The 26,661-nt window shown below is 37.2% G+C and overlaps 4 protein-coding genes across 6 annotated transcripts; 2 read left to right on the top strand and 2 right to left on the bottom strand.

Annotated features, from left to right (window-relative positions):
- The first annotated feature begins 1,645 nt into the window (after positions 1-1,645).
- LOC143910946 (TBC1 domain family member 19) lies at positions 1,646-4,314 on the top strand. The gene is made up of 11 exons (XM_077429599.1): positions 1,646-1,747; positions 1,825-1,962; positions 2,060-2,231; positions 2,313-2,400; positions 2,530-2,590; positions 2,691-2,924; positions 3,000-3,137; positions 3,221-3,383; positions 3,460-3,569; positions 3,640-3,731; positions 3,801-4,314. Exons 1-11 carry the CDS (start codon positions 1,646-1,648, stop codon positions 4,054-4,056), a joined length of 1,554 nt encoding a protein of 517 aa, XP_077285725.1. The 3' UTR covers positions 4,057-4,314.
- eIF2Bepsilon (eukaryotic translation initiation factor 2B subunit epsilon) lies at positions 2,970-10,097 on the bottom strand. Its single transcript, XM_077429597.1, has 11 exons — positions 10,024-10,097; positions 6,997-7,225; positions 6,802-6,926; positions 6,530-6,721; positions 6,270-6,450; positions 5,933-6,177; positions 5,728-5,850; positions 5,347-5,654; positions 5,021-5,227; positions 4,651-4,931; positions 2,970-4,568 (listed from the first exon to the last, which is right to left on the bottom strand). Exons 2-11 carry the CDS (start codon positions 7,120-7,122, stop codon positions 4,365-4,367), a joined length of 1,992 nt encoding a protein of 663 aa, XP_077285723.1. The 5' UTR covers positions 7,123-7,225; positions 10,024-10,097; the 3' UTR covers positions 2,970-4,364.
- Positions 9,337-15,278, top strand: LOC143910944 (uncharacterized). 2 transcript variants are annotated; one of them, XM_077429596.1, is made up of 5 exons: positions 9,358-9,937; positions 13,139-13,297; positions 13,371-13,537; positions 13,618-13,945; positions 14,033-15,278. In XM_077429596.1, exons 1-5 carry the CDS (start codon positions 9,707-9,709, stop codon positions 15,149-15,151), a joined length of 2,004 nt encoding a protein of 667 aa, XP_077285722.1. In that variant the 5' UTR covers positions 9,358-9,706; the 3' UTR covers positions 15,152-15,278. The 2 variants fall into 2 exon arrangements, with proteins under 2 accessions (XP_077285721.1, XP_077285722.1); XM_077429595.1 differs by having other exon boundaries at positions 9,337-9,937; positions 13,618-15,278.
- A 286-nt stretch (positions 15,279-15,564) lies between these two features.
- LOC143910943 (uncharacterized) lies at positions 15,565-25,796 on the bottom strand. 2 transcript variants are annotated; one of them, XM_077429593.1, is made up of 11 exons: positions 25,593-25,668; positions 25,271-25,402; positions 20,980-24,633; positions 19,377-19,546; positions 18,763-18,874; positions 18,215-18,372; positions 17,986-18,123; positions 17,669-17,903; positions 17,316-17,593; positions 17,057-17,239; positions 15,565-16,976 (listed from the first exon to the last, which is right to left on the bottom strand). In XM_077429593.1, the coding sequence occupies exons 3-11, from the start codon at positions 24,443-24,445 to the stop codon at positions 16,893-16,895; spliced, it is 4,824 nt and encodes a 1,607-aa protein (XP_077285719.1). In that variant the 5' UTR covers positions 24,446-24,633; positions 25,271-25,402; positions 25,593-25,668; the 3' UTR covers positions 15,565-16,892. The 2 variants fall into 2 exon arrangements, with proteins under 2 accessions (XP_077285719.1, XP_077285720.1); XM_077429594.1 differs by lacking the exons at positions 18,763-18,874; positions 19,377-19,546; positions 25,271-25,402 and having other exon boundaries at positions 25,408-25,796.
- Positions 25,797-26,661: the final 865 nt, after the last annotated feature.

Raw genomic sequence — 26,661 nt, 5'->3', positions numbered from 1 at the left:
AGAACTCGAGTATCAAGTATTCCGTATGCGTGATTTTCGTGGCAAAAATGGTCTTTTGGGAGATCGCAATGTGCGTAATAATCCAATTACCGATTATTCTTTATGTCTTCGCAATTTTCGTTGAGGAAAAGTTGTTTATCTAATCCTAGTGTAGCTAGGTAGAAATAATTTAAGTATATAAAGTTAGCCAGGCCAAAGAAACAACCGATGCAAACATAAAATGACTATTTTTTAAAAGTTTTTTACAAATTCAAAACCAGGACATTTTTTCCAAATATGTTAATGTTTCTAAAAACGGAAAACGATTAGATTACTGCGCAAATGCGATCGCGCGCACGACAATCGTTGCCATAAAAATCGCGAATACGGAATATACAATATTTCGCGTGGATAGCTTTCGATTGATGAAGTTTTTAAGTGTCAAATGTTGCGATATCGAGATTTTAATAATCACCGAACCCTAAAAACTTCACTCACGCGTCACAAATGCACGTGCACGGCATCAACGACAACATTCTGTAACTCAGTTTAAAATCATTTGCCGTTTGAATTAGTACGTTTAGATCAAATGAATATATTGAGATAGAAAACCAGACTTTTAACGTGACATAAAATACTGGCCAATCAAACTTATAATAGCACGAGAAAAAAAAATGTAAAAATTAAATTTATTTTTGACTTAAAATTTGCTGGATAGCTAATCATAAGTGTTTTAAACAATAAAAAAAATCAAAATCAATAGGAAAAACATCTGTCTATTGATTCCAATGCTCACTTTTAGAACAGCAATACTAGATTTTGAGTTATAGACTGCAAAATCCAAATAGCTGGGAAAATTGCGCATTATTTTAAAAGCTCATCTCACGCAAATGAAAGCAAGCCAACAAAAATCATTATCATATTCGAGTTAAGTGAGTCAAACTTAGTAAACATCGATCGGTCTCCGCTCTGGTAACTTAGCGTTATTTTGTGTTGCTCGGTGTTATTAAAAACTAAAAAATTAATTAATTTTGTTGAATGCTCTTATAAAATTGTATACAAGATTAGTCAAAATTATACTTAGTGATAAACAAATATTTTTAAGTTTGAATATTCAATTGCGCTTTATCACTGGACCACATATTGATCATCGAAGAAAAAAGTCCTTAGGCAGGTGCATTTGTTCCTGGTAAACGGAAACAACATTCGATCAATTTACAAATATTTTTGTAGGAGACATAATTTTTATTAGATACTATCAATAAAGAAAGCGCACCGGTTTTATTACACGACTTACCACAACAGATACCCAAAAAAAAAGTACTACTGTATTAATAAAATCAGTATGAATGGTCAGCTTACACAAGCATCAAATCAATATTCAATATTAATGATAAAATATCGTTAGTTTATGGCTTTAAAATTAATAACGCCTTTTAATAAGAATATGTAAAGATATTTTCTTAGTATAATATATGCACTATAATTTTATTCTTCTCATTTACAAAAATAAATTTGCACTTTTTTTAATCTTAATTTAATCTGATTTTTAAGCTCGATTTTCACATAGCAATTCATTATTTACAGTTCATGATATTACATAATATTTTGTTTCCATGGTAATGTAGTTATTGTGATAGAAAATGTCTACTAAAGCTTAATCACAATGGATGAAATCAACGAGAAAAACATCCATCAAAATGCTTTAAAACTGGCTGAAGAAATATTGCACATGCCAATGTATAAGCCATTTTTTAACAAAATACAGGTATGTATTTATTTTCAACCGCGAGTCTTTGGAAAGAAATTTAGAGACCCATTATAATGTGAAAAAATTATCTATAGGAATTGGTGGCATCTTCTAGTGTCAGTAAAAATGAATTTAAAGAAACTGTGCAATCTTCAATGAAGGAAAGAGGATTGGAAACAGAACTCAGAAACACTGTTTTTCAGTGGATGAGTTCTAAGCAAAAATCTGAAAAGGTTATGCTCTATTGTACTACATACTATTTACTATGTACTACTATTTACTAAACCAATATTCTATTGGTATTAAATAATCTTTGTTTTAACGTTGTAGGGGGATCGTTTTTCTTATTTGAAAAAAGCCAACATGCTGTGGGAAAAAAGAATACACAAATCTCTCAATTCAATGTGTGCCGATTTGGGTATCCCTTTAGGGAAATTACGATCTTCTGCTGATAAAGAAGAAATGACTGACAAATGGAATGAATTGAGCACATACGATTTGGGTATATCATACGAAAGAAAAAAAAAACTTCAATATTAATATCAATAGAATATTCTTACCTAACTATATTTTTAATTTTTAGACCTCAGTAAATATAGACCTGTTTATGCATCTAAAGACTTCTTGGAAGTGTTATTATCACTATCGGGACCGGGATATGAGAGATTGGAGTATGTATAAAATATTTATGTTCTCTTTTAGTTGCAGCTATAAATTATATTGAAAAAACGACAAATCTTATATTTCCACTTGGCTTTAAATTAAATATTTAAAGTTTTTTGTTTTCCTTTTATTTTAAGGGGGGAACCTAAATGGGAATTTTCTCACATACCATTGAAAGTTAAAACATTAGATGAATTGGTAGGTTAAATATTTTACGTAACAACTTTTTTTAATACCTCATTTACATACATATATCATAAAATGAAAAGACTTGTTAACATAATAAAATATTTTACAGAGAGCTCAATACCCCGAGTTGTCTCGAGGTGAACCAATGTTGGGTGTGAATCCATATCTAGCCAGCACAATGACAGGCTTCTCTTCATTGGAAGCAGAACATATGGCATTGGGAATTCAAGTTGCAGCCCTACAATATGCTCCCATTTCAAAAGAATATTTAAAAAAGGGTTGTCCAAAATGCTTACGGGCTCAGTTGTGGGCACAAGTACTGGGCACCAATGTTACACAACAAGTACATATAAAAACGACATTTTCATATTAAAAAAAAATAATTTTTATATTAATTCATAAACTAATTAAACCGTAGAATATCAATTACTATGAAACACTGAAGAACTCTGTTCTCCAAAACGATTTGATGGTAGATAAGTTAATATTCAAAGATGTTCAGTTAACAGCTTCTAATGATGACCAATACTTTGTTTTTGAAGATTTATTATATCAGGTGCGAAATTATTTTGAAATGTATCAATAATTCTGAAGCTAAAATTTAATTGTCTGCATGTATAATGTGTTTCTATGAATCAGGTAATGCTGTGCTTTTCGAGAGATTCTGAAGTACAAAGTATATTAAAATCAGTATTGGGAGCACCAATGAGTACTACAATTAAAGGAAAACAATTGGGAGTTGACTGTACCATTAATTTCCCACCGAGTGGTGTTATTCCATTTCACGGATTTACAATGTACGGTATGTTATCGGGAAATATTAAATAAAACATCATAATACAATTTAAATGCAATTTTAACTGTATTTATAATTTTAGCTACCCCATTCTGCTATTTGTATGATGATCCTATAAAATTGTATTTCACTTTCCGTGCATTTTATACCAGATACTGGCATCGTCTTCATACAATATCAACACACCCACAGGTTAATATATTATATTAAAAAATATGACACATTATAGTGGTAGCAAAAAAACATTCACATTTAATTTCAGGGAATAGTTTCATTGTGTTTGCTGTACGAAAGATTACTACAAGCTTATGAACCTGACTTATGGTCACACTTCAGAAATTTAAATGTTGAACCGTAAGTCATTTTTATTAAAAACTTCTATCATAAATGACAGCTTCCATTTATTTTTCGTTTTCTTTACAGCATTCGCATAGTTTTAAAATGGTTGGTGAGAGCATTCAGTGGTCATTTACCACCTGAACAGTTACTTTTATTGTGGGATCTTGTGTTGGCGCGAGATTCTTTAGAGCCTCTGCCTTTACTCGCCGTCGCCATTATCTCTTTTCGCCGTGAAAACATATGTCAAGTTCGCACTGCTCAAAATATTGAAGCCATATTAGCAGATTTGTCAACAATATCAGTAATGACGCTATTGCAACTTTCGCTTATGAAGGAGTGAGTACTTGTACTCTTAATATAATATTATAACATGTGTTTATGTAAAATAAAAATTTATTATTACAGTATAAATTAATTGTATTTGCTGAAAGTATTTCAGAATATCACTTGTATAAAAATATATTATATTTTGAAATGTTTCAATACACACCTCAGAAATGTGCTCATTTTGTGCATTTATTTAATCTACACATATGTATATTATAGTTGCATGTATCTCGTAATATGTATGTCAAAATGAATAAAACAATCTTGATTTAAAAAACAATATTAAACGACCACTTTATTTAATGTTGCATTAATAAAAAATTAGTCACTTTCAGATTCTTCGCTGGCTTCGTTTAACCACTCAATGAGTTTATTCAAGGCAGGAATTTCACTTAGAGGATTCTGTTCTTCGATCAAGCTTTTATGCCATTTCAATATTGAAAATTCGGTAATAACATCGTTTTCATAAAGAAAGTGTATTATTTTTGCGATATTCTTCTTTACTTGGATATCCACACAGCTCTCCTAATTAAAAAAAGAGATAATGAAAATAGTATAATACAAGTACATGTGCAATAATATGGAAACATGAGAAATTAAAAATTACCTCAACTGCTTTTAAGCAATCCACCATTGCATCTATACCTTTGATGTAGTTACCAATGATAGGTTGGAAAATTTTGTATATTTCTTCAAAACTTTTCATTAGATTTGTAGTCGATTTGATGGAAGGCAAATTAAACAAAGCTAGAATAACATTATAGTTGACTTCTTGCAGTGACATATTGTAAGCGTAGCGAGATGAATTGATTTCTAGAATTAAGCAGTCGCATTCTAATTTTTCAGCGTAGCCTCGAGCCAAGCTATCTATAACTTCTTGTAGGAATACTGAAATACAACATAAGCACAATAGAAATAAATATTTCATCTAAAATAAATGAAAGTCGAGATTCAAATAATGAGACGACTTTTCTTACAATTTTCATCTTCTGCGACGAATAAGTTCTGGTCACTCGATTCCTCGTCAGATGATGAAGAAACAACATCAGATTTTTCATCCCACCATTTGACTGCTAAATTTCCACGAGTTTCGTTGTTTTCATCCTCGGAAAGTTCAGATACAGACTCATTATCAACCACATTTTGAAGTATAATATACGCCTTTTCACTAATTTTTTTAGTTTCTGCAAAAATATGAATACATTTCAAAAATGTATTTTCAACAAGTTATACGGCGCTACTTTTTTTATTCAAATTTACATATATGTATGTGAATTCCAATATATATATGTTTATAGCTTACCACCGTCATTGTCATGGCACTGGATGACCTCATTTTTTAAATGAGTATTTGCATTCAACTCCACAGAAGACCCCAAAACAACTTGTTCTAACGTCACTTTCTTTTTTAAGATACAATTTGAGCTTAATACTGATGCGCTTATGTGAGCATTTTCCTCTATACGACAATTATCCAATATAAAACTATCACTTATGTGACAATTGTTTCCAATAACACAATTTACACCTATAACGGACCGTTCAACTTTTGTGTTTTCACCGATTGAGCTTTTTTCACAAATTATTACATCTTTTTTAAGTTCGCAACCCCTAAAAATAGAGAAATTTAATTTAACTACCCATAAAAATTACAAATCATATGTTTAAAAATGTTTATACATACTTGGCCAAATTAACATTTTTGTGCCTGTAGACGTGATTCTTTAAAACAACATAATTTTGATGTTGCTTAAATAAGCCCATGTCAGGAGCGAAAGGAAATACCCATCTATTGATAATATCCTGACTAACAACAATTCAAAAATACATATAATGTAAAATATGTGGTAAAACAAAATCAATTAATTTACTGTATTGTGCATAGTTACCTAATTGTTTGATACATTTGCCAATTACTAATCTTAGCTGCATATTGATCACCTTCCAATTGATGATAGTAAATTGTATTAGACAATATTTCTTCATTCATAAGGATACCTTTAATAAAGTCATCTCTGGTTTGAAAATCAAAATTATCAGCAAATAATGGCAATACATCCGGAGAACATATCGCTATATTTGTATCGATCAAATCGCTATGAATTGCTACATCTGCATTGTGAAGAAATATTTCCTAAGAAAAAATAATAAGTTATTGTTAGTAATGCCTATGGATCTACACATGTAAATGAAGATGAATTATATAAAATGGCAAACAAAACTTACAGTGGGAAATACTAATCTCGATTGTTTACTTCCTAATAATTTTTGATGATATAAAACTCTATCATTTTTAGTATTGGAGACTAATAATAAATTTTCCCCAGTAGATTGTGATCTATGGCCAGGATATGCAGTTTTAAAAAGGAGAGTCATAACAGCACCTCTGTCTTTTTTACATACTTCCCTAATAAACAAAACAAAATAAATCATCTGTATGACTAATCGTAAAAATGTATTAAATATCAAAGACATTAAAATATTACTTGTGTTTCTCCAACAATGGTAATAATTTCACATTTGAGATACTGTCAATACCCATAAGAATGAAATAACCTCGAATAAACCCTTTGGCATCCAAGTCTCTCAATGCATCACCGAACGAATGACAGTTTTCTGATATTATTATGCGTAGTTGCATACTCACACTCCAGGGAGCTTTTTCTTCTTTCGCTTTCCTATTCAAAAAAAAATACTCAATAAGTTTTTATTCATAATAAAAGTATATAAAATGAATGACATTTGAATAAATTCATACTGAATGTGTGATTTGATTATATCGACGTGAGAAGAACAAAACAAAAACGTTTCTTCGACTCCAGATTGAGCGAGAGATTCCAGCGTATAGTCGATAATCGCGACCCCCACTAAGGGAAGTAGAGCCTGAAATATAATGTACAATATGTCACTGATGTAATGGAACGCAACAGTTAATTATAGACGAGATATTTACGAAAGGCTGAGAGTCGACGGCAGGTGAGAGACGGTCGTGAAATACATCAGCTACCACCACGGCTTGCAATGGCGGCGCCTCCGCCCCCGAACGAGCGCCCCCATCACCAGCTCCGGCCCCCGACATGTCACACGTGCAGACAGCCGACAGCCAAACGTCACATTACAGTATTACCAATTATAAACACACAAACGTACATTATCAGCCTGTAACGTTGTAAACCATCACTCTGTAATACAAATTTGAAATTTAAATTCAATTGCAATAACAAACTCAAATTTTCATGTACAAGTACATGTGTATGTATGCCGAAGAGAATATAAAAAAATCAGTAACAGAATAATCCATAGGAAGCACAGCTATTGAAATATATCGATTAAATACAATTATGGTGATTATATTTTGATTTAAACGTAAAAATTTATGCAATTTTAGGAATATAACAACTTGTACTATTATAAAACTAGGTCGATGATATCACCTATTTCCTCCATCGAACTCGAGCTGTACAAATTACATAATCGTCTATAGGGTGGGTGGTAGCTTTCGACCGTTTCCTGGCCTATGGAAACTCAGTTGAATTTTGAAGAGGATCTTTATTGTTTGATTAAAGGTCTGTTCATACCTATCTAGCACGACCCGTATCCTGCAGGTGTCATGCAAGTGCGGATAATATTCTTTGGTACATTATATGGACCTATTCATACTCCATTCGCGCATGCGCATTTACGCATTCATGCGCATCCATATAGAATGTACCAAAGAATACTACCCGCACTTGCATGACACCTGCAGGATACGGGTCGTGCTGGATAGGTATGAACATACCTTAATACAGGTGTTATTGTATGTAAGGCGAAGTAGATAGTTGCTTCGGAGAAATGAGCCAGGTTGAGCTCCCAAAGCTCAATAGCCTCAGAGGACGATGCGCTGGTTTATATAGTCGTTGATTGTGCAACGCGTAGCTCGGCTGGAGAGATCACGTTCTGAAAGATTCCTACGGGGTCAATGTCTTTTTTTGTGTGCTGTGATTGATGCGTCGTTAGTTGGTTCTTTGTGAGTTTCCGTGTACTCGTGATTGCGTATCTAAAGCGAGTTTATGGTGTATTTGCCCTAGTTCGAACGAAGGTACTTCGGTCAAGGTTGACTTTATGTGTTCGAACAAGACGCGATGATGTCATTTGTACAGCTCGGGTTCGATGGGGGAAATAGGGGATATTATCGACCTAGTTTTGTAATAATACAAGTTGTGATATATTTCTACAGACAGTGGTGCCAACAGGTTTCCAAATTAAAAAAATATATATATATTTTGAAAATATGTACATTTCTTTTCGTCCAAGGCACTATTAGATGAAAGTTCGTTAAATTTTCAAGATTTGTACAATTTTTGATAAAAATTACATGATTTTTAGATTAAATAACGGGTTTCCGGAAATTTTTGGTTTTCAACAATGGGTTTCCGGAAACTCATGGAAACCATTAGGGTGATACCACTGCCTACAGGTCGAAACCTATCTATCAAACACCCTACACAATCATAACGAAGTATTTTTTCGAACTTTAAAGTAGCTCGCTTCAGAATTTGTTCGATAAAAATTTTCATTTTCAATGATACAATGTATTCCTATAATTGCAAGCCAAATGATCTTTAAAAATATTTATTATCCATTTCACATACGTATACTGTTTATTTCTCGTTTGGTTCGGTCATATCTATCTATATGTATAAAAATCAATGTCTGTCTGTCTGTCTGTCACGTATGCGTTCCTATACGTTACTATAATTGAATTTGATTATTATGTATTAATTTGAAACTGAAACATTCACTTATCGAAACACATCGAGAAACGAAACGGGAACGGGGGATGGAACTTTCAGGATTTATTGTATGCACGTCTGAGAAGCTTAGTGTGAAAAAAAATCAGCCAAAAACAGGAACGGAAACGGGAAAAACTGGAATGAGTGGCATTGCAACGCAATAATTTCTGATAAAATAAAAAAAAAAAATTGAATAATTTCAAATGTGTTTGCTGCCTGCGTTTTTCCGACAAATGTGAACGGAAACGAGAACGAGAATGTGAACGGAAATGGGAATTGCATGCGTTATTGTGGCATTGCAACGCATGCCGGGTTCAGCTAGTTCAATATAAATAAGCTTAGCGACGGGCTTAAGAGAACTAAAAATTTAGAATAAAGCCTTTCCGAAAACCTACCGGACGGTGAAATTTGAAAAGTCGCGCACATTCGAATCAAATCGGAACGAAACAACGTAGACAGCGAGCATCGCCCGCACCTCCGTCCGATTTGAATCGATAAAATGAAACGCAAATCGAAACGAAGAAAAACAACCGACAGACAATAGAGTTGTATCGACGGAAGGGAGCGTAAAAGCGTCGCACATTCGATAAAATCGCTAGATTTGTTGGCGAAAGAGTTGCCGGTGGGTGGCGGCGGGCATAGTGTGGCGACACTGGTCGAAGGCGAGGGCGAGAGCGAAAAGCGCCGACGAAGGAACAGGGCGAGAAGTACATAGGCTAGTGCAGGAGTCGCGAGGACCACATCGGCCGGAGCCGCCGCCCAGCCCGCTCGTCCGTCGCCCCTCGTCGCGAGTCGATCGCCGGTCGCCAGACGCAGGTCGCAGGTCGCAGGTCGCCAGTCGTAGTCGCAGTCGTCAGCCGCAGCCGCAGTCGCCTGTTCTGCCTCAACATGCCGGCCGCCGCACCGGGAGACGCGCCGCCCCCCAACCACCCCTCTCCAGCCCCCTCCGCCGCCGCCGCCCCCCCGCTAGCGCTGACCTCCGCCCCCGCCCTGGCCACAGCCCAAGTGTCGCCCCCGCTCTCCGCGCTCGCCTTCTCGCCCTGCGCCACCGCCGCGCCCGTCCGCTGGGTCGTCAACATCCTCCAGGGACGCATCGCCGCCATCGAGAAGCAGGCTAAAGTATGACACACACCACACCCCACCACACCACACCACACTCCTCACACTCCTCACATTACACACCCCACACCCCGCACACCGCTCACCACGTGCAACCTCCTGGGTAGCCTCCCCGCCCCACGTGCACGCGAGCGTCCCCTCTGGTGGCACCTGTTTCTGCTTTCATCACTCGTCACTGTTTAACACGAAATTGTTGCCATGTTCGTAAACCTCATCCATCTATCCTACTTACTTACTGCTCACTAAAAGTGTGCACCCGAAACGATTGTCTTCTCTATCAAACTAGTTTAAAAAAAAAAAGAATATTTATTTATTTATTTATTTAATAGTTTTGGACCATTGTGGCATTACAGGAAGAACATAATGCGCCACAATGGCCTACATTTGAAAAATATATAAAAACAAGTAAACTGTAAATAAAGGAAAAAAGCAAAAGCAGAAAACATGATAAAATAAAATAATAAAAAAAAAAAGTAACAAAAGAAAAATAATACATCATTCAGAGAGGGAAAAAAAAATAACAAAAGTGTAAAAATAAAAAATAAAATTCATAAATCCCATTCTTTGTTTACACTGAGCAAAATTAAAATAGTATATAAAAATGTACAAAGGAGAAAGAAAAAGTAAAATAAAATAAAACAAAATTTGAATAAAAAATAAAATCACAGCGAGGCCCAAATAATATGTATATGTCTTTCGTGCATCAAAACTGGTTGCTTCAGTGCGTGGGCAAACTGCTGACTCTGCTGAATTTTATTTTGAACCAATTGGCGTTGCCTGTTGTAAACAGACCAGAAAAAAAAATGTAAAAATTGATTTGGTTTTGCAGAAAAAATTAACTTTTTTTTTTCATTATATTGTTGGAAGATTCATGTAAAAGGCCAAAGTCGTTTCACAGCATTTTTTTTTGGTGGTTAAGGAGATACATGCACTGCCAGTGCTCCGTCCAGAATGTCTTGATATCGCCTAAGTATGTACCGCCTTTTAACGGATGGGTCATCCTCAACGTCCGGTTATTTATTTATTTATTTAAATAGGCACACATACAAAATAAAATATAAAAAGAAAGTTGTATAGTGAGACAAAACATAATAATAAACATAAATAAAAATATAATATTCCATTTACAGTGAGCACCACATGGTGATATAAAAAAGTAAAATTACAAAAACATCAAGATTTAAAAAAAAAAAAAAAGACAATGAAGGTGAAGAAGCAAATCAACCACATATTATTTTCTTCACCTTTGTCCTAAAAATACTAAAAGAGTCACTCTAACGAGGTCAGGACAATCATCTAAGCTATCGTAAATACAGCATATACGAACGATTGCACTATTGAAAGAAGGGTTACTTCCCTATTGTTTAGGCATGTGCCCGGATATGTATTCCCACTAGAGGTAGGATAACCACGGTGTCGTTTATTGTTCAAATGTTGTAAATGCATTGTTAAAGGTTTGCTGAACCTTTTTTACAAAGGATTTACAACAGTTGAACAATTAGCGGCACCTTGGGTATCATCCTACCTCTAAATCCCACGCTATCGGTCACTTCTGAGAAGGGGCCAATTCGGTGGCCATTGTTTAGCCTACTTGCACTTAGTCTGGAGATAATCTTTGAAACCAATTATAACGGTCACGCAGTCTCTGGGATCCGGTGTACGTAACAATATGTATAGTTTGTAAAAATAGACATAAGACCGGGGCTACGGAGTTGAAACGTTTCGGGCAGAGTCTTGATGGAAATCGACTGACTACTTTTTATTTTTTCTTTGTGTGTCAACTAGTCTCCAAATTTACTGAAGTAAATCCACTAATAAGTCTATAAAAATCATGAATTTAAATAAAATCGTTAAATTGCATGTATTTTGATGCTTAGTGGCCAAAACCGATTGTTTCCTCCGTCTCATACTTTTTTTTATTACATTCATTTATTTGTATATGAAATTCATACACATACACTGTAATTGTACTTAATTTTTAATTTATACTTATTATTATTACTAATGATTCAATAAATTGGGATACATGTCAATTTTTGTAATACCTTTATTCTAATATATAATTTCGAAAGAGACTTTGTATGTAAGTTTTGTTGAGAATATCAAAAACAAAGTTTCTACGATGTCGTATTTTTTTTCGATTTGAATAAATTTAATAAATGAATGTTTACTATTAGATTATTTTGCCATGTTTACGCTGTTTATATTACAAATACCAAGCAAAGCCGCGTAAAACTACGAGTTTTTTTTTATATTTTGAAAATCGCTATTGTTTTTATTACCAACAATTTTATACATTTAAGAAAAAAAATCGTTCAATAGTTGGAGTCAAATCATGATATAAATTCAGAGTTGGTAAATTTTTAACCACCTCCACAACCGTGCATAAAACGCATGTTCACTTATTCATTACCTTTAAAATGCATATATTATATTAAAATTATTTAAAAAAAAATTCTATGAAAGACCGCTTACCTTTTACATAAACGCACAAGTAGTACAATCATAATCAAACTAAAATAAAATCAATTCTGTCTCAATTTTTTTAAAACTGCGCTTTTTGTCTTTGTTTGAATTCGATAAAGCAAATGGTCGAGTCAAATGCCGACAACGGTTCAATCTCGTATAAGTGTGAAATAAATTACACGACATGCCGTCTATTCGGAGTGAATTAATTTCCCTTACATTAGTTTCCTCTACAAAAAAAAAATGTTACAAATCGTGTTGAAAGAATTCCAACTTATATTTACATATGTGCTTTGTAAAGTATCGGGTTAAAAGTCGCATCTACATATATCATTGTACTACATATATATTCACCATTTGATATTGTAATGGGTTCACAGTTTTATCACGATTCCGTTGGAAATGTTTCAGTTTCAATAGCAGTTCGATTCGTATCGTATTACTTCGTCCAGTCTCTGGTTATCATAATGATTCATCATTAATTCAAACGATTTAAATGTTATTCAATTAAATAGTATAACATCTAATATGCATACATTTACCGTATAATTGCACATGTATGCAAACTCTAGAACAAACTATTGTTCTATTGCTCAAGTGTATCATTTGAAGATTATGCAATTAGCTCTCATATAAAAGTGCGACTGTCTGAGGGGATTATAAATTAATCTTTTCTATTGCATTGTTAAATAATGTTTATCCTTGCGTGGTTGTTCATTGTATTTATAATTTCAGTTGAAGGCGAAGCCAGCTAAAGATCAAAATGACCAAAAAGTGCCGAGTCCGAAGCCGGAAGATATCTCACTACTTCTGGAGTTTGCTTGGGATCTTACGAAGCAGGTGATGGGGATAGCCGTTCTATCGGAAAACGAAGCGAAGAAACAAGCCCGAAAGGTAAATATTTTGCATGTTCATTTAAGTGAATATTGTAATCGCTCAAATGTAATTTTTTTTTTTTAATTAATAGGACACCGCGTTGCGGAAATCACAAGACTTGCAACTGGTACACGAAGTTTTGGTCGTATTGGCTTGTTTAGAGCAAATCAACAATCCAGCTAATCGTGCGAATTTCATCTCGGGAACTTGCGGAACACCTCCAATTAGTCAGGAAGATGTCGAAGTCATCGATAAAATGTACGTCCGATCGATATTTTAGAAAGAATCTTTACTTGTTTAATTTTTTATTTAACATTGTGCTCATTGCCACTTTGCAGCTGTCCGGAACTATCGGCCAAGCCTGTCACGGAAGAGGGAAATCCTTCGTTTCAGGATCAAACGATGAACGCAGCTAAGCATCTACTTGCGATCATCGAAGGTGACACTAAAGAAGTCTTCGGGACTACCTATGCTCACATCAAAGAAGTAGTGTCGAACGTCCATGAGAATGGATACTTTGACCACCCGAAAGAGCCAGTCGTCGAAGAAACGGAAGAACCAGATCTGCCACCTCCAGAGGACACGGTAGAAGACGCTGAACACATGGCCCCTCCGCTCGCTGCTCCTATCGTGGCCGTAAACCCACCTCCACCCGCTCCCCAAGCGGTACCTACCCCGGCATTCTCTATTTTACCTCCGAGAGCTCCCCCAGTAACGTTGCAACAAGTTGAACATGCTTATTTTGCTCAACAGTATGGACAGCAACAACAACAACAACAACAACAACAACAACAACAACAGCAGCAGCACCAACCCGTACCTGAGGTGTTCGGCCCGCAAAGTTTCATATTCATCCAAGATTCAGAGTTAGATAGTGCCGATATATCCCAGCAGCCCACACCGAGACCCACATCGCCAGCAGCTATACCCTCGCAGACCTTCACGAACCAGAGCTTCACCATACCTCAGCACTTCCCACCGGAGATGCCACCGAACCCCCATCTTCCTTTAGGCGATATACCACAGACTGTCCACTATCCTGCTAACGTTAACGATGTACAAAATGCTATCGCTAATTTTTCTACTGCCAACCCCCCACCTCCGATTCCAATGCCTCCATCTCACCCACCCGTACCTCCACACGTGGCCGTACCTGCCGTTCAAGTTGTAACTCACCCACAACAAGCCTTGCAACAGAGGCTCCCTTCTCCGTCATTCCAGCAAAATATGCCATTTAAACCGCAAGCTATTCACGCGTCCGAAGCTTTAACACAAAATCAGACCGACAGTAATCCAGACGAGAATACCTCAGCGACCCCCATAGAACAAGAACCTGTCAATCTGGAATGGATTGACGACACTCAAATAGAAAATCGATCCGAACAATTGGAAATTGACGAATGGATCCCCGAAACTGCACCTTCCGATCCCACTACTCAAACCAACGGCCCAACTACTGATAAATTCCGTCCAAGAGGTCGAGGGCGCGGCAATGGTTCCAGCAACTTCCGCGGTCGTGGCGCGTATCAAAATGGCCGATCCGGTTCGTACTACAGGAATAACGAAAACGGTCAGACAAATAACGCAGTCAATGGCGAAAGAAACTATGAAAACAACTACCGAGAAAATCGTAACGATGGAAATCGTTTCGAAAACTATCAAGGCAATTACAGGGGGCGCGGTTCTGGAGGAAACGCCCGAGGAATGCACCGTCAGAACGGTGCCCCTCGGGGTGTTCCTCGCAACGCGCAGTCTCGGGGAACCGGCGGAGCACGCTCTCAATACATACGCAAACCAGCCAACACTAACAATCAGTTCGAAGCTCGGAATGGTATCGCTGATACTAATAATAAACAAACCTTTGCACATTGACACTATAGTGAGCTTGGTGAATAAAAAAAGTATTAATTAAACATAATGTGTGGCTTAACATATAGCAGTAATTGAAATCTTAGCTTTCTCCAGTGCTTGATTTACAGAAAGTTACTTCGATTTTATATATATAATATAAATAAATATATATATATGTGTATATATATATTTGTGTATATATATATTGCTTATTTCAACTGGTTTGTAATGTTACGTTCACCTATCATTTTGATTTGTCAAATATCAAATGTTAAAATGTTTTTTATATTGAATTTTGTAAAATGATTTAAATTACACAAGAGGTATATATGATATTCTTTGTGTATTTACTCTTAAATCTTAAATACATACAGATAGCAATTTATTTGTAATAAACTATCTCAAAACTTATTTTGGTTAATATTTTTTTTTTAAATATTTCGAATACAAGCTTTAGGGCTTCGTTACCTTGGATCTTTCAATTAATAAAAAAAATATTGATTATTATTAAGTGCTTTATATTCATATGAATGTATCAATTACATATTGTATGAAAAATAGCATTTATTTTTAAATAATATTAAAAATTAAATCTCAGCTATTCTTTTAATGTATACAAGAAAATACTCTTTAGTTTCCAAACAGCTATTTCCGGAAAGCCTGACATAAGAATGTTTTGATAGACATGTATTTATTCCAATACAGATATTCCATGCATTATAGATAATAAACATGTTCTAAAGTTTAAGATATTTAATAAAATGATTTTTCTATATATTGTAAATTATTCAAAATGTTAGTGTCGCACACGATCTCTATCGAGGCCATTAAACTACAGACCAACACACTGACATTATACATTTTGTTCTTCCAAGCTAAATATGACCGTCCACTAGTCAACATAACAATCATATTTATACCAGATCGTTTACCTCATGTCTACTACATGTAAGAAGCACCATTAGAATACTAAATGTAGTATTATACTAATCGGCAGGCATACGTTGCTTTCATAGCGTTTCAATGCATTAAAACTCAACGTAGTTTTAGCATAACTTTCACAATGCATTTTCAATCAATCAGTGTTGCCTAATTCAGGTTCAATTAAGCAGAATCTAATAAAAATTTGCAGGGATTTTGAAATCGGGTTTGAGATGTAAAACATAACCTTTGCTCATAATGTCAGCATGGTAAATTGACTTGGTTGTATGACACAATTAATTAAATTCATAATATGACAGCACTGGGAACAGGCTGTCCCAATTCATTGTCATCACAACAGCATTAAGAATAATGAATATCATCACTCTCAGGGTATTAAGTTATTATTTATATACAAAAACAGAAATTACTTTAAATACTGCTTGAAATGTTTATATTCATATGAAAATCATATTCAAACAATATTAAATAAACAAGTGAAAGTATTAATTATTATTGCACTTTTCAGCCATGCGATTGGAATGTTATGATTTAGATTAAACCATTACGAGTTCTGTTCCATGAATACATTTAAATGATTATTGAAAAAAGTCGATGCCATGAGTAGTAACCTAATACTGAAGTATAAAATTTATTGTTAAGTGATTGTTAAAATACTATTATATTTTCAAATAATTACACTTTTATTAAAAGAAATTGTCTTAAAATAAGTCATGTATTCAGAGAGCAATAAAAATTAAATCTGAATATCACTTTTCACAGTTTTGTTCACTATTATTTCACAAAATAAATTGTTCAATATTCTGGTCAAATGAGTATTTTATATGAGTTGTCTCGCGACCATTTGCCTAGACCTTTCTAAAAACTCCGCTTCGGCCCAAGACTGGCGAACATCTCGGAACAACTAAAAACAACAAAAAAAAACCACGATTAAAACACGCACGTTTCAAATACGATTAAACCAATAAGAAAACAACATTATACCTGAGAAAGCCAAGGTTCATCGGCGAGTAATTCATTTAATATAAGTGTTGTATCTTTGTGTGGATCGTGGAGTCGCTTTTCGGCCACACGTTTATTACACTCCCCAAACATCAAATACTTTTGGTGCGAAATACGACTGAACAATTCAACTTTGTTTGCACATGGTCGGCACATCACCATTTCCTGTCATTTCAACAACATATTAATCATTGCAAATCGATAGACAACATCATAAATTCAGAATAGAACAAGCATTAACCTTCTCATACGCCATTCTTGGATCGGGTTGACAAGGCTCGAGCGTGGCGGGGTTATACGGTTGCCCGTAAAGCTGTAAACGATGCGTTGCTCGAGATATTCTACAAGACGAGCAAAGTGAAGTGGTCGATGGGGCCAACTCCGTACTATTCAAACAAGGCCACGTATTCAACGCCATTTCCAGGCTCCTACTCCACATCAAACCCGTCCCTGCAATCCTTCTCCGTCTTTCTTCGGTTATGTCGTCGACTGTTTTAACATTCGAGAGGAAATATTCATCTAAAAAATATAACATTGTCAATATCAATCCAAAGGATATTACATACAAACACTATCAAAAAGAAATATCATTACCTTGTTCTTGAAAAATTTCTGTTAAAAAATTCGGATCTAAAGCATGAGATATTAATGTCTGTATATAAACTTCAAAATTGTCTTGATATGTAGCCGTATCTTGCATACGCTTTTCGACAAAATCATCATCTTCGTTCCTCATCAATTCGACAACAGTTTCAGTGTGATTTTGAATTCGCATCCTAACAGGAACTTGTATGTATAATTTTTTATTTTCAGAATTCCATGCAATATACTAAAAACAAAATAAATAATTTCAATCAACCCCGTCTTCCGTTCAAATTATGTCACATAACGTTTAATAATAAAATACTTACAGTTGAAATGCTTCGATATAAAATATTACCATTTTGATCAAAAGGTTCAAACTTCTGGAGCAAATTTTTACCATCCACTCTCCAAATAGCTGGCCACGCTTCGCTGAGTTCCGCTTTGATTGCCAAAAATTCGCCAGCCTGTAAACAACACACAAATAAAATAAAACCCATACGAGTTTCATACTATTCAAGAACTCGAATTCAATAAAATCGCAAGCATTAATTCTACCTGATATGGAATTTCCTCACCGGGTCTCGGATTCATAGTTTGCTGGATTATGGGAGTTGAATGATGAAGAGTTCTCTGTTGGTTTAATTTCTTTGAAATACTATTTTCGTCCTCTGATGAGTAATCGGTATAATCTATTCCAGCTCCGTGAGCAGCCGCTACATTTGAAAAAATAAAAAGAAATAAAACACACCGGCTAAAGCAAAAGCTGTGATGATGCAACGTAAATAAATGATCGGCCTTATCAAACAACTTACCAAGAACAGACGAATATATACATTCAAAAACATATAATGTGTGATAACATATCAGATGAGGGAAAACACCACAAGTCTAAGTATTTTTATAAAAGGATTAGGAAATGGGACGACATAATTGAACATATCACATTGTTAGTAAGTGTCATAATGCTGTGTTACATTAATGAATCCATGACGAGTACCCCATTTTTTTTAGATATTGATGAATATCAATATGAACATGATGGTCATGTGCAATATTTTTCCAGCCACACAATAACATATAAATAAATAAATTTTATAGCATACCAGAAAGGATATTAGACATGCTAGTGTTGCGGACACGAGATGCTCCAATCACTGGTCTGGACCGTTTCAACTTCTGCTTCATGGTGACACCAATTCCATCGTTCTCATCCCCCTAAATTAAGACTTTAATGGGTATGACATCAATCTACTTATATTAAAGGCCTATATTTACTTATCTTGAACTAATATGTTTCCATCTTTTACTAGGTAGAAAAAAAATTGAAACAAAAGCAAATTTTAATTTCTATGCTGAACATACATACTCTTTACCTTTAATGATATTTGTCTATATCCGTAATATTCAGCACTACTTATATATTTTCTTAATCTCAAAACCACCTCAACAACAATGCACGGCTCAATATTTGAGAAACGGCATTAATGAACTTGATATATATTGCACTTACCGCAAAAAAATCAACAAGAAACCAATCTATGGTTTCAGATTCGAGTGTTTTATTTGTTTAACCATTTTATGAAGCATAGCTCGTATCATAGAGAGTCAGATACATTGAATACATGCAAAAACACACTGTCGGCTGTTTTACTACATATTGCCCGAGTTTGAGATCAACGGGGGTTAATAAAATCAACTCTGAAAGAAAAATGTTTACCTTTAATGGTGACCAAGCTGGATCAGAGTCTGAATCGACAAATTCTTGGAAGTCTTCAGCATCGTCCATATCTGTCATTCCATGATGGAGAAGCAGCGTAATGTTGGACTTCTCTTTAGCTTTGCGATGCGACGTTTCACGCCGTTGTGGAATCATCAAAGGGTTGGAAGCTTTACAAAGTAACCATAAAACACTATCTACTGAACTGTACTATGCCAAGTAATAAATTTTAATTAACTAGTGTATTTGGAAAAATATTATGTTCTTTATCAACCCGATCATCATGTACCATTTGTCATCCCTCATTTAGTAGAAGATTAAAATGAATAGTAAAAAAAAGTACTATCAAGTAACTCAAAAAAAAAAATTGATTGTAAATGAAAGGGAAAGGGGGAAATAATAAAAAAGGAAAGGAATCGTCAACGTAGCATTACTAACATAACTACGATGTATGTGTACACTGTAAAACTATGCACATGTGTTACCATGAAATATTTCAATATACATAAATGTGTATATTGTATACATAATAAGTACGTACAGTTAAATTAAAACAAGATGTGCATAATAATGAAATTTGACAATGCACACATTAATTCCTACGATAGGCAAAGTAAGGGGTGCTACCAGGACACATTTCAGTAAAGCAGCAATTTGGTAATATACTTTAAAGTTTATTTTCCTGATTTTAACTATAATACAAAAGTATGTATATATATATACATGAGAATTGTGCATAACCAAAATAACAATATTTAAACGAGTCATAAAATAAAAATTATATTTTAAAAATTGAAAACTCTCCTACATATCACGTGAATATGCAACTTATCTTAGTGTATTATGCAAATAGCTCATTTAATATTAAAAAAATAATTTTACTACACATTAAAAAATAATAATATCAATTTTTAATATATTTGCCGGCCATATTAAATTCCAATTAATTTTCAGCCAATATATGTATATATATAATAATATATAAATGTATTTTATATATCAGATCAGATTTAATTCCTACACACTAACTAAACATGAATACTGTCATCATATTCAACATAATAATGTTTAATAATTAATACAATAGAGTTCACTGGTTGGTGTTGGTACACATTGCAATACGAAAGACAGTATTATTGCGTATATATAAAAAAATACTGGAATTTGTTATTGGTAGCACCCCTTTGTGAGCTGGTATGACAAGAGTCAAAAATTATATTTCTATATGTATATTTATAAATATATAAATTAAAATGGCACTCGAATGGTGTCAATTTACATCACTTTTTATCGCCACCGGTGAAATCTTGTTACAATCCAACTAATTTACAGTATATAATATTGTCCTAACACTGCCTATCTTACCCCCATTCACGTCAGCTGTCATATATTAACTATACACACTAATCTAGACAGCCGCACGACTGCCTATTACAAATTCTCATTAATATCACACGGTCAAAATGTAACAAGTTTTCACCACAATGGCTAAAAAAAACCTAAGGCATTATATTTTAGCTCGCTCCTGTCATACAAGCTTCAGGGCTAGCGTTTCACCACCGTTGCCTGTTTCTAAAGTGAAAGTCTAAGAAGTTAAACGCACCTTCGTCCGGTTGCTGATAATAGTATTGTTGGTGAGACTGTGCCTGCATTGCTGGTAGCGACGGCTGCACTGCAGGTCGAGGCTTTTTGGGTGCGGTAGTGCCCTGGGGCGGTGCTACTACGGCCACTGCTTTGCTTACGTTACTTCGCCCCTTTTTGCCCTTCTCGTTTAGCGGGGTCGATGGCACGTTTAATACTGGTTTATTGAGGCGTCGTGCTTCGTCCTCGTTCGCGTCGTATCCCTCCTCCATGCCGTCAAACTTACGCTTTCTGTCTTTTGGAAGTGGAAAGTACCGAGAGTCGTCTTGGTTGTCGAGACTTTTCGTAACCGACGGCAGCGATATCATACTGCTCGGCAGGCCCATCACGCCGAGGGCGTTGATACTGCCCGGCGCGGAGATACTGCCCGGCGAACTCATATTACTGACAGGACTTAAAACACTCGGAGTATTCATAGAAACACTAGAATTTAAAGACCCGGACGTGGGCATTGTTCCGTTCGAATTTTGAATATTTTGTTGTTCACCAGTCTTCGGGTTGATTTGTTCATTGTACGTTTTGTTATTAGTACTGTTAGACCGTGACCAGGTTGCTTTGCGCCCTCCTCTGCTGGCAGGGGGTGGCGATGTATCACGTTCGCCTTGCAAGAATTTTAAATAAGACGCCATAAAACTAGATCCAGCAGCAGGCACAGTTAATTTTTTTTCCGGAATCTTGGATGAAGTTTCTTGCGGACTCGATATGCTAGAAGCGGTTGATTGGTGTGAAGCGGCTGTTGGTGTCGGCGCAGTAGAGTTTGCACGTTGTTCTGCAAGGAAACCAAGTTCTTCTTCTATATTGGGCACAACTACCTTAGGTTGCTCACCATCGCGTATCTCGGACGTGGACGTGGTAACGGGTGTGGAATTATTATAAGGCGTCAGAGGTGCGAGTTCCACAGACGATTGAAAATCGGTCGGGTGAGGCTGTAAATGGAGAGGAAAATATGACAGAGGAGTGTGTGAATGGGGATGATGGACCATTAGACTCTGATGCTGCGTCGAGAAATTGCTACTGTGTAAAGGGGATTGGGAACTATATGCAGTAGGTCCCCCTGCAAACATTTTAGGAGGTGGAGGAGGCAAGTTCCACCGTTCCAGCTCATAATATGTACCATTCTGCTGTTGATTACTAGTCGAACTATGTGCGGGGGGCGGAATTCTGCTCGTTAAATACTCGGGCACCGTTACACTGACTGCATCACTCTGGTTGGAATGATTTACTTGTTTCTCACTACTTTTTCTACGGACTGAATTTTTTGGAGCTACACTAGTCGGCGCAACGACGGGGCTCAAATTTGCCTTTACGGAACTTTTAGTTTGTTCTTGTACTTGACAAGTTTGCTGTTGTAAAGTTTGCAAATTTTTAACTATACTCATTGGGTCGCCGCGACAGCTGGCCAAGTCGCGCGAATTGATTGGATTATCATAAAAAGATTGTTTCTCGGTTGCATTAGCGGACAGAGGTCGCTGGGATGGCGATTGCTGCACGAAAGATTGAACAGCTGCATCGTTGCTTCTATTAACGTTATCCATTACATTGTTCGAACTACCGTTATAGTTAGCATTGCCAGGTGGAAATTTTCTGGAGTTTTTATTCTGCTGCCTATCGTCATCCCAGCAATTCTGCTGTGATTGGGGTTGAGAATGCTCAAACCTGCTCTCGTGATACGGCTTGCTAGTTTGTTCAACTGTCAACGTCCGAGTTATTACAGATGGATATGCAACCTGATTGCCTTGCGATGCAGATCGAGAGACAGTTACGTCAAGGGGAGATCTAGGTGCGACGTGAGTTCCCGATTTATACGATATTGAATTCTGAGAAGAGTCAGAGTGCTGTTGGGGTGACGATATAGAATTCATTGGACTATTGTACATGGGATATGCGGGACTTGGGACATGACCCAAAGGTGACGCTTGAGAATGCGCCTGCAACGGACTAGGTCTACGCGGCACTACCACTCCACAATCTGGTCCGTTTTGATTATTACTACCAGCGTAACTAACATCATTGCTATTTGAATTTTTATTTCTAGAATTATATTCTGTTTCAACGTTGCTAGGATTCTGATAATGTCTGTACGTTACGTTTTGTTGATTTAAAGCGTATTGAGAACCATTTCGGGCCGGCGCTGATTTAGCCGTATTGTTATTGGTGTTATAATTAACCCTACTGGACGGGTCGACGATAGAATAACTAATCGGGGATGACTGCGGTTGGACAGTATCCTGAGGGGAATTATCAGAGTTTCTTCGATGTTCTATATGATTCACTTCGGCATAAACTTTCGATTGAGCCTTTGTTTGAATTTGAGAATTTGAAGAAGTTTTCGAAGGAGGCGGAACGAAATTGGAAGACGGTGATTTTTCTGACCGAGGAGCGTATACGGCAGAGGAAGGTCTCGATGGTGTTATAGGTAAACGGTATTCTTTGCTAGGAGACGTTTCGGAAGCGGATATGGATACTATACAGGATTGTTGATTAAGATGCGATGATGAGCTAGTTCCTGTACTTGAGAAAGACTTACTTCCACTAGGAGTGTATTCCTGCTGGGCCGAAATTGGGCCAGTTTTCGCATTAGTAGTGCTATAACTGGAAATATTTTCTGAAGAATTCCCGAAAGTAGCAGGTGCTTGGAAGAACGTTCCGGTAACGGAAGTGGGCGCTTGCGAAGGAACCGGTTTCACGGGCGGTGTCACTTGCGGAGATGCAGATCGGACGACTTTGTTCGCGTTGGCCACCAACTGTGAACTCAGATGATTGTTGAGCGTCTGGGCGGCTGCGAAGTGAACGTTGAAACCTTCGTACGGAGCGGAAGACGACGACTTTGTTGTAGCCGGACTCGGAGAAGAGGGTACCACACTCTCGTGCGGTAGTATTCCAAACGGACTGGGCAATTGGTTGTTTCCTTGCCACGCCAGTCCTGAGGCACTTCCCGGCGCTGACGATTGATCGAAGAACGTAGATCCTTGAGCGGCGGCTAAGCTCTGATGGTGTGAATAAGTTTCGCGAGACGTCGACAACTCGGATTCGGTGGCCTGTTTGGACGCCGCCGCCGCCTGAGCTTGCACCAAAGCCTGCCTGTGTTGGGCGTTAATAGTCGAGCTGTAGTGAGCGGGCTTGGGATTCGCATGGTGAAACAGCGGCGAAAATATGGGGTCATATCCTACGGGCGACGGGGACAAAAATCCACCGGGATTGAACGGAGAGGCCGTAGACGAGCCCAGCTGACCCAACTGCGAGGCGGTCGTGTGCGCAGCCTGCAACAACAGCTGACCGGTGGTCGACGGCACTCCGCCGGCGGGGTTGTGTCCGGTGAGAGCGGTGCCGCTGCCGGTCAGATGGTGGTGGAAGTCTCCGCTGGCCGCACCGGCCTGGACTCCAGCGAGTCGGTTGTAAGAGGCGTACCATGGTCCGACGGGATCCATGCCAGGTTTTACGTTTATCGAATTGCACTACTACAATGCGATAAGGTCATTATAAAAATATATAGCAAAAGTTTCACAGTTGCACTACATCAAGTCACAATCACTTAAATCATTGTCCTTCTTTTTACAATATAATCTTATAGTCTCGGAGAGAACACCACAGTCGCAACGAATCAACAGCATGACATCTGAAAACAGACAACAGTAATGTAAGACTCTAATAAGGTAGAAATGTAAAGTTTATTACTTGACAGAATCAAACGAATAGTCTCGTGTAATTGATCTAGCTCTTATAAGTGTATAATAATATGAATATGAATAGCGTGAGCATATTTAAGGTATAAGCACCATTGAGGAAAATATGCCGATAAAACCTTTTAAGTTTATTTTTTAATAAAAAATAAAATGGCATCGACTGCAGCAAATGCAGTTTGAAATGAGCATTCGCTATAAACGATTAGTATAATATATATATCTATGTATATACGAAAGACTGAAATAAAAATTTGGAAAGATGTCATTTTCACAGATGATAAGTTGAGAAGACAATTCATCGATTAATATTTGAATCTCGATCGATATTTAAAAACAAAAGAACATAACATCCATTTGACAAACGCAGTGCGCATTCGAACGTTAAAAAAAAAACAAATGAAAAAAAAAATTGAACATTCTTCTGTTTTGAAGCGTCGAGTGTGACAGAAGGTGGGATGCGTTAGGAGCAGACGCGAATTTGAGCCGTGTAGGAGAGCACGAGCACTAGTGAGAGGCACAAAGATTTGCACAAAGCGCGCCATTCTGGGGGGCGCCGACGAAACGTCGTACGGTTTGCCGCAGTCAGGGGCGCCCCGACGCGGGCCGGAGAACGGGGGCGGCAAATGCCAGTGAAACGGCGGGGCCATCAGCGAGCGAAGAGTGCAGTGGCAGTGGCAGTGAAGAGTGAGTGGGGCGGAGCGACTCACCTGCGCGGGGTGCGGGTTGCGGGTGTGCGGATGGCGCGTGTCGCTCGGCGCGTGACGAGGGCGGCCGCGCTCACCGGAAGTGGCGAGTCGGGGGGCGGCAGCGGGCGGCGGGGCGAGGGGCGGCGGGTGGCCGAGAGCGGGCGGGGCGGGAGTCGTCGCGGGTGGTTCAGGTGAGTGGGCCGGACGCCGCTGCGATGTCCGCGCCCGCCGCCATTTTGTTTTACACAACAACACTCGGCGCGCCACCTATCGATCGCCACTGCAATCGAGGCTGAGAGACGCCACCGCAACGCCTGCGCCCCCCGAACTCCCCGACACCCCTCCAACCTTCCGACCCTCCGACGCTCCGACCCTCCTATCCACTCTTTCCGTCCGCTCTTTTCTCTTTCAGCTCGTCTCGATCCACTTTCGCCATAACCCAGCTTGATTTTTTTTTAAATATCTCAATTGGGCTATATTTTACCAGATTATATTGTTCATTCTTCTCCTAATATGTACAAGTTTGAAATTTTTTTTTTTGAAAAAAAAAATTTCTTGCTTAAGTTTAAACTATTTATTTATTTGAGGTATGAGCTCTGTTTATTGAGTTCGGTGAGTTTTACGCAAAGAGCGATCTCACTCACGACATTAAAATCTCGATCACGGAAAATCTGGCACCCAAAAAATCCATCAATCACGCGAAAGGTTTTACTAACGAGAACTCGAGTGCCAGATGTTCCGTGATCGAGATTTTAGTGACATGCGCGAGATCGCTTTTTGCGGAATAGTCCATTTTCCGTTTATGGTGATATGGGAGTGCTTCACCTCGAGTTATTATCATTGCAGAATTGTTTTTTCGGAATAATTAAGTGATTTTAAAATTGATACATTTATTATTTCTACTTTTATTTACATATTATTATGAATAAATAAATTTATATTTATTATAAATAAATAAATGGTAAACGGACTACTGGTCATATGTCAACCAGTCACAGGACAACCGGTCGCTCTAGATCGGTCACACGTGATCACCCGTCACACTAAAACTGGTCACGAGAAAACTGTTCACACCCTAAAATCGGTCACGAGAAAACTGGTTGACCGATTTTGGGGTGTGACCAGTTTTATTGTGACCAGTTTTCTCGTGACCAATTTTAATGTGACGGGTGATTACGTGTGACCGATCTAGAGCGACCGGTTGTCCTGTGACCGGTTCACATTTGACTAGTAATCACCGAACCAAATAAATTTACTCTATTTTTTTTTTATTGT

Source organism: Arctopsyche grandis, chromosome 4, assembly GCF_051622035.1.
Source record: "Arctopsyche grandis isolate Sample6627 chromosome 4, ASM5162203v2, whole genome shotgun sequence".
NCBI lineage: Eukaryota > Metazoa > Arthropoda > Insecta > Trichoptera > Hydropsychidae > Arctopsyche > Arctopsyche grandis.
Note: the sequence above shows the minus strand (reverse complement) of the source record. Positions and strands in the feature narration are given on the sequence as shown.

Excerpts from the sequence above, each read along its gene's own strand:
- LOC143910946 (XM_077429599.1), top strand. The coding sequence starts at position 1,646 with ATGGATGAAATCAACGAGAAAAACATCCATCAAAATGCTTTAAAACTG. Across the intron at positions 3,138-3,220 it reads TTGAAGATTTATTATATCAG|GTAATGCTGTGCTTTTCGAG; the intron begins GTGCGAAATTAT and ends TCTATGAATCAG. Across the intron at positions 3,732-3,800 it reads AGAAATTTAAATGTTGAACC|CATTCGCATAGTTTTAAAAT; the intron begins GTAAGTCATTTT and ends TTTTCTTTACAG.
- eIF2Bepsilon (XM_077429597.1), bottom strand. The coding sequence starts at position 7,122 with ATGTCGGGGGCCGGAGCTGGTGATGGGGGCGCTCGTTCGGGGGCGGAG. Across the intron at positions 6,178-6,269 it reads CGAGATTAGTATTTCCCACT|GAAATATTTCTTCACAATGC; the intron begins GTAAGTTTTGTT and ends ATTTTTTCTTAG. Across the intron at positions 5,851-5,932 it reads CAAATGTATCAAACAATTAG|TCAGGATATTATCAATAGAT; the intron begins GTAACTATGCAC and ends AATTGTTGTTAG.
- LOC143910944 (XM_077429595.1), top strand. The coding sequence starts at position 9,707 with ATGCCGGCCGCCGCACCGGGAGACGCGCCGCCCCCCAACCACCCCTCT. Across the intron at positions 13,298-13,370 it reads CGAAGAAACAAGCCCGAAAG|GACACCGCGTTGCGGAAATC; the intron begins GTAAATATTTTG and ends TTTAATTAATAG. Across the intron at positions 13,538-13,617 it reads GTCGAAGTCATCGATAAAAT|CTGTCCGGAACTATCGGCCA; the intron begins GTACGTCCGATC and ends GCCACTTTGCAG.
- LOC143910943 (XM_077429593.1), bottom strand. The coding sequence starts at position 24,445 with ATGGATCCCGTCGGACCATGGTACGCCTCTTACAACCGACTCGCTGGA. Across the intron at positions 18,875-19,376 it reads CAGCTTGGTCACCATTAAAG|GGGGATGAGAACGATGGAAT; the intron begins GTAAACATTTTT and ends GTCTTAATTTAG. Across the intron at positions 17,240-17,315 it reads CAAGAATGGCGTATGAGAAG|GAAATGGTGATGTGCCGACC; the intron begins GTTAATGCTTGT and ends TTGAAATGACAG.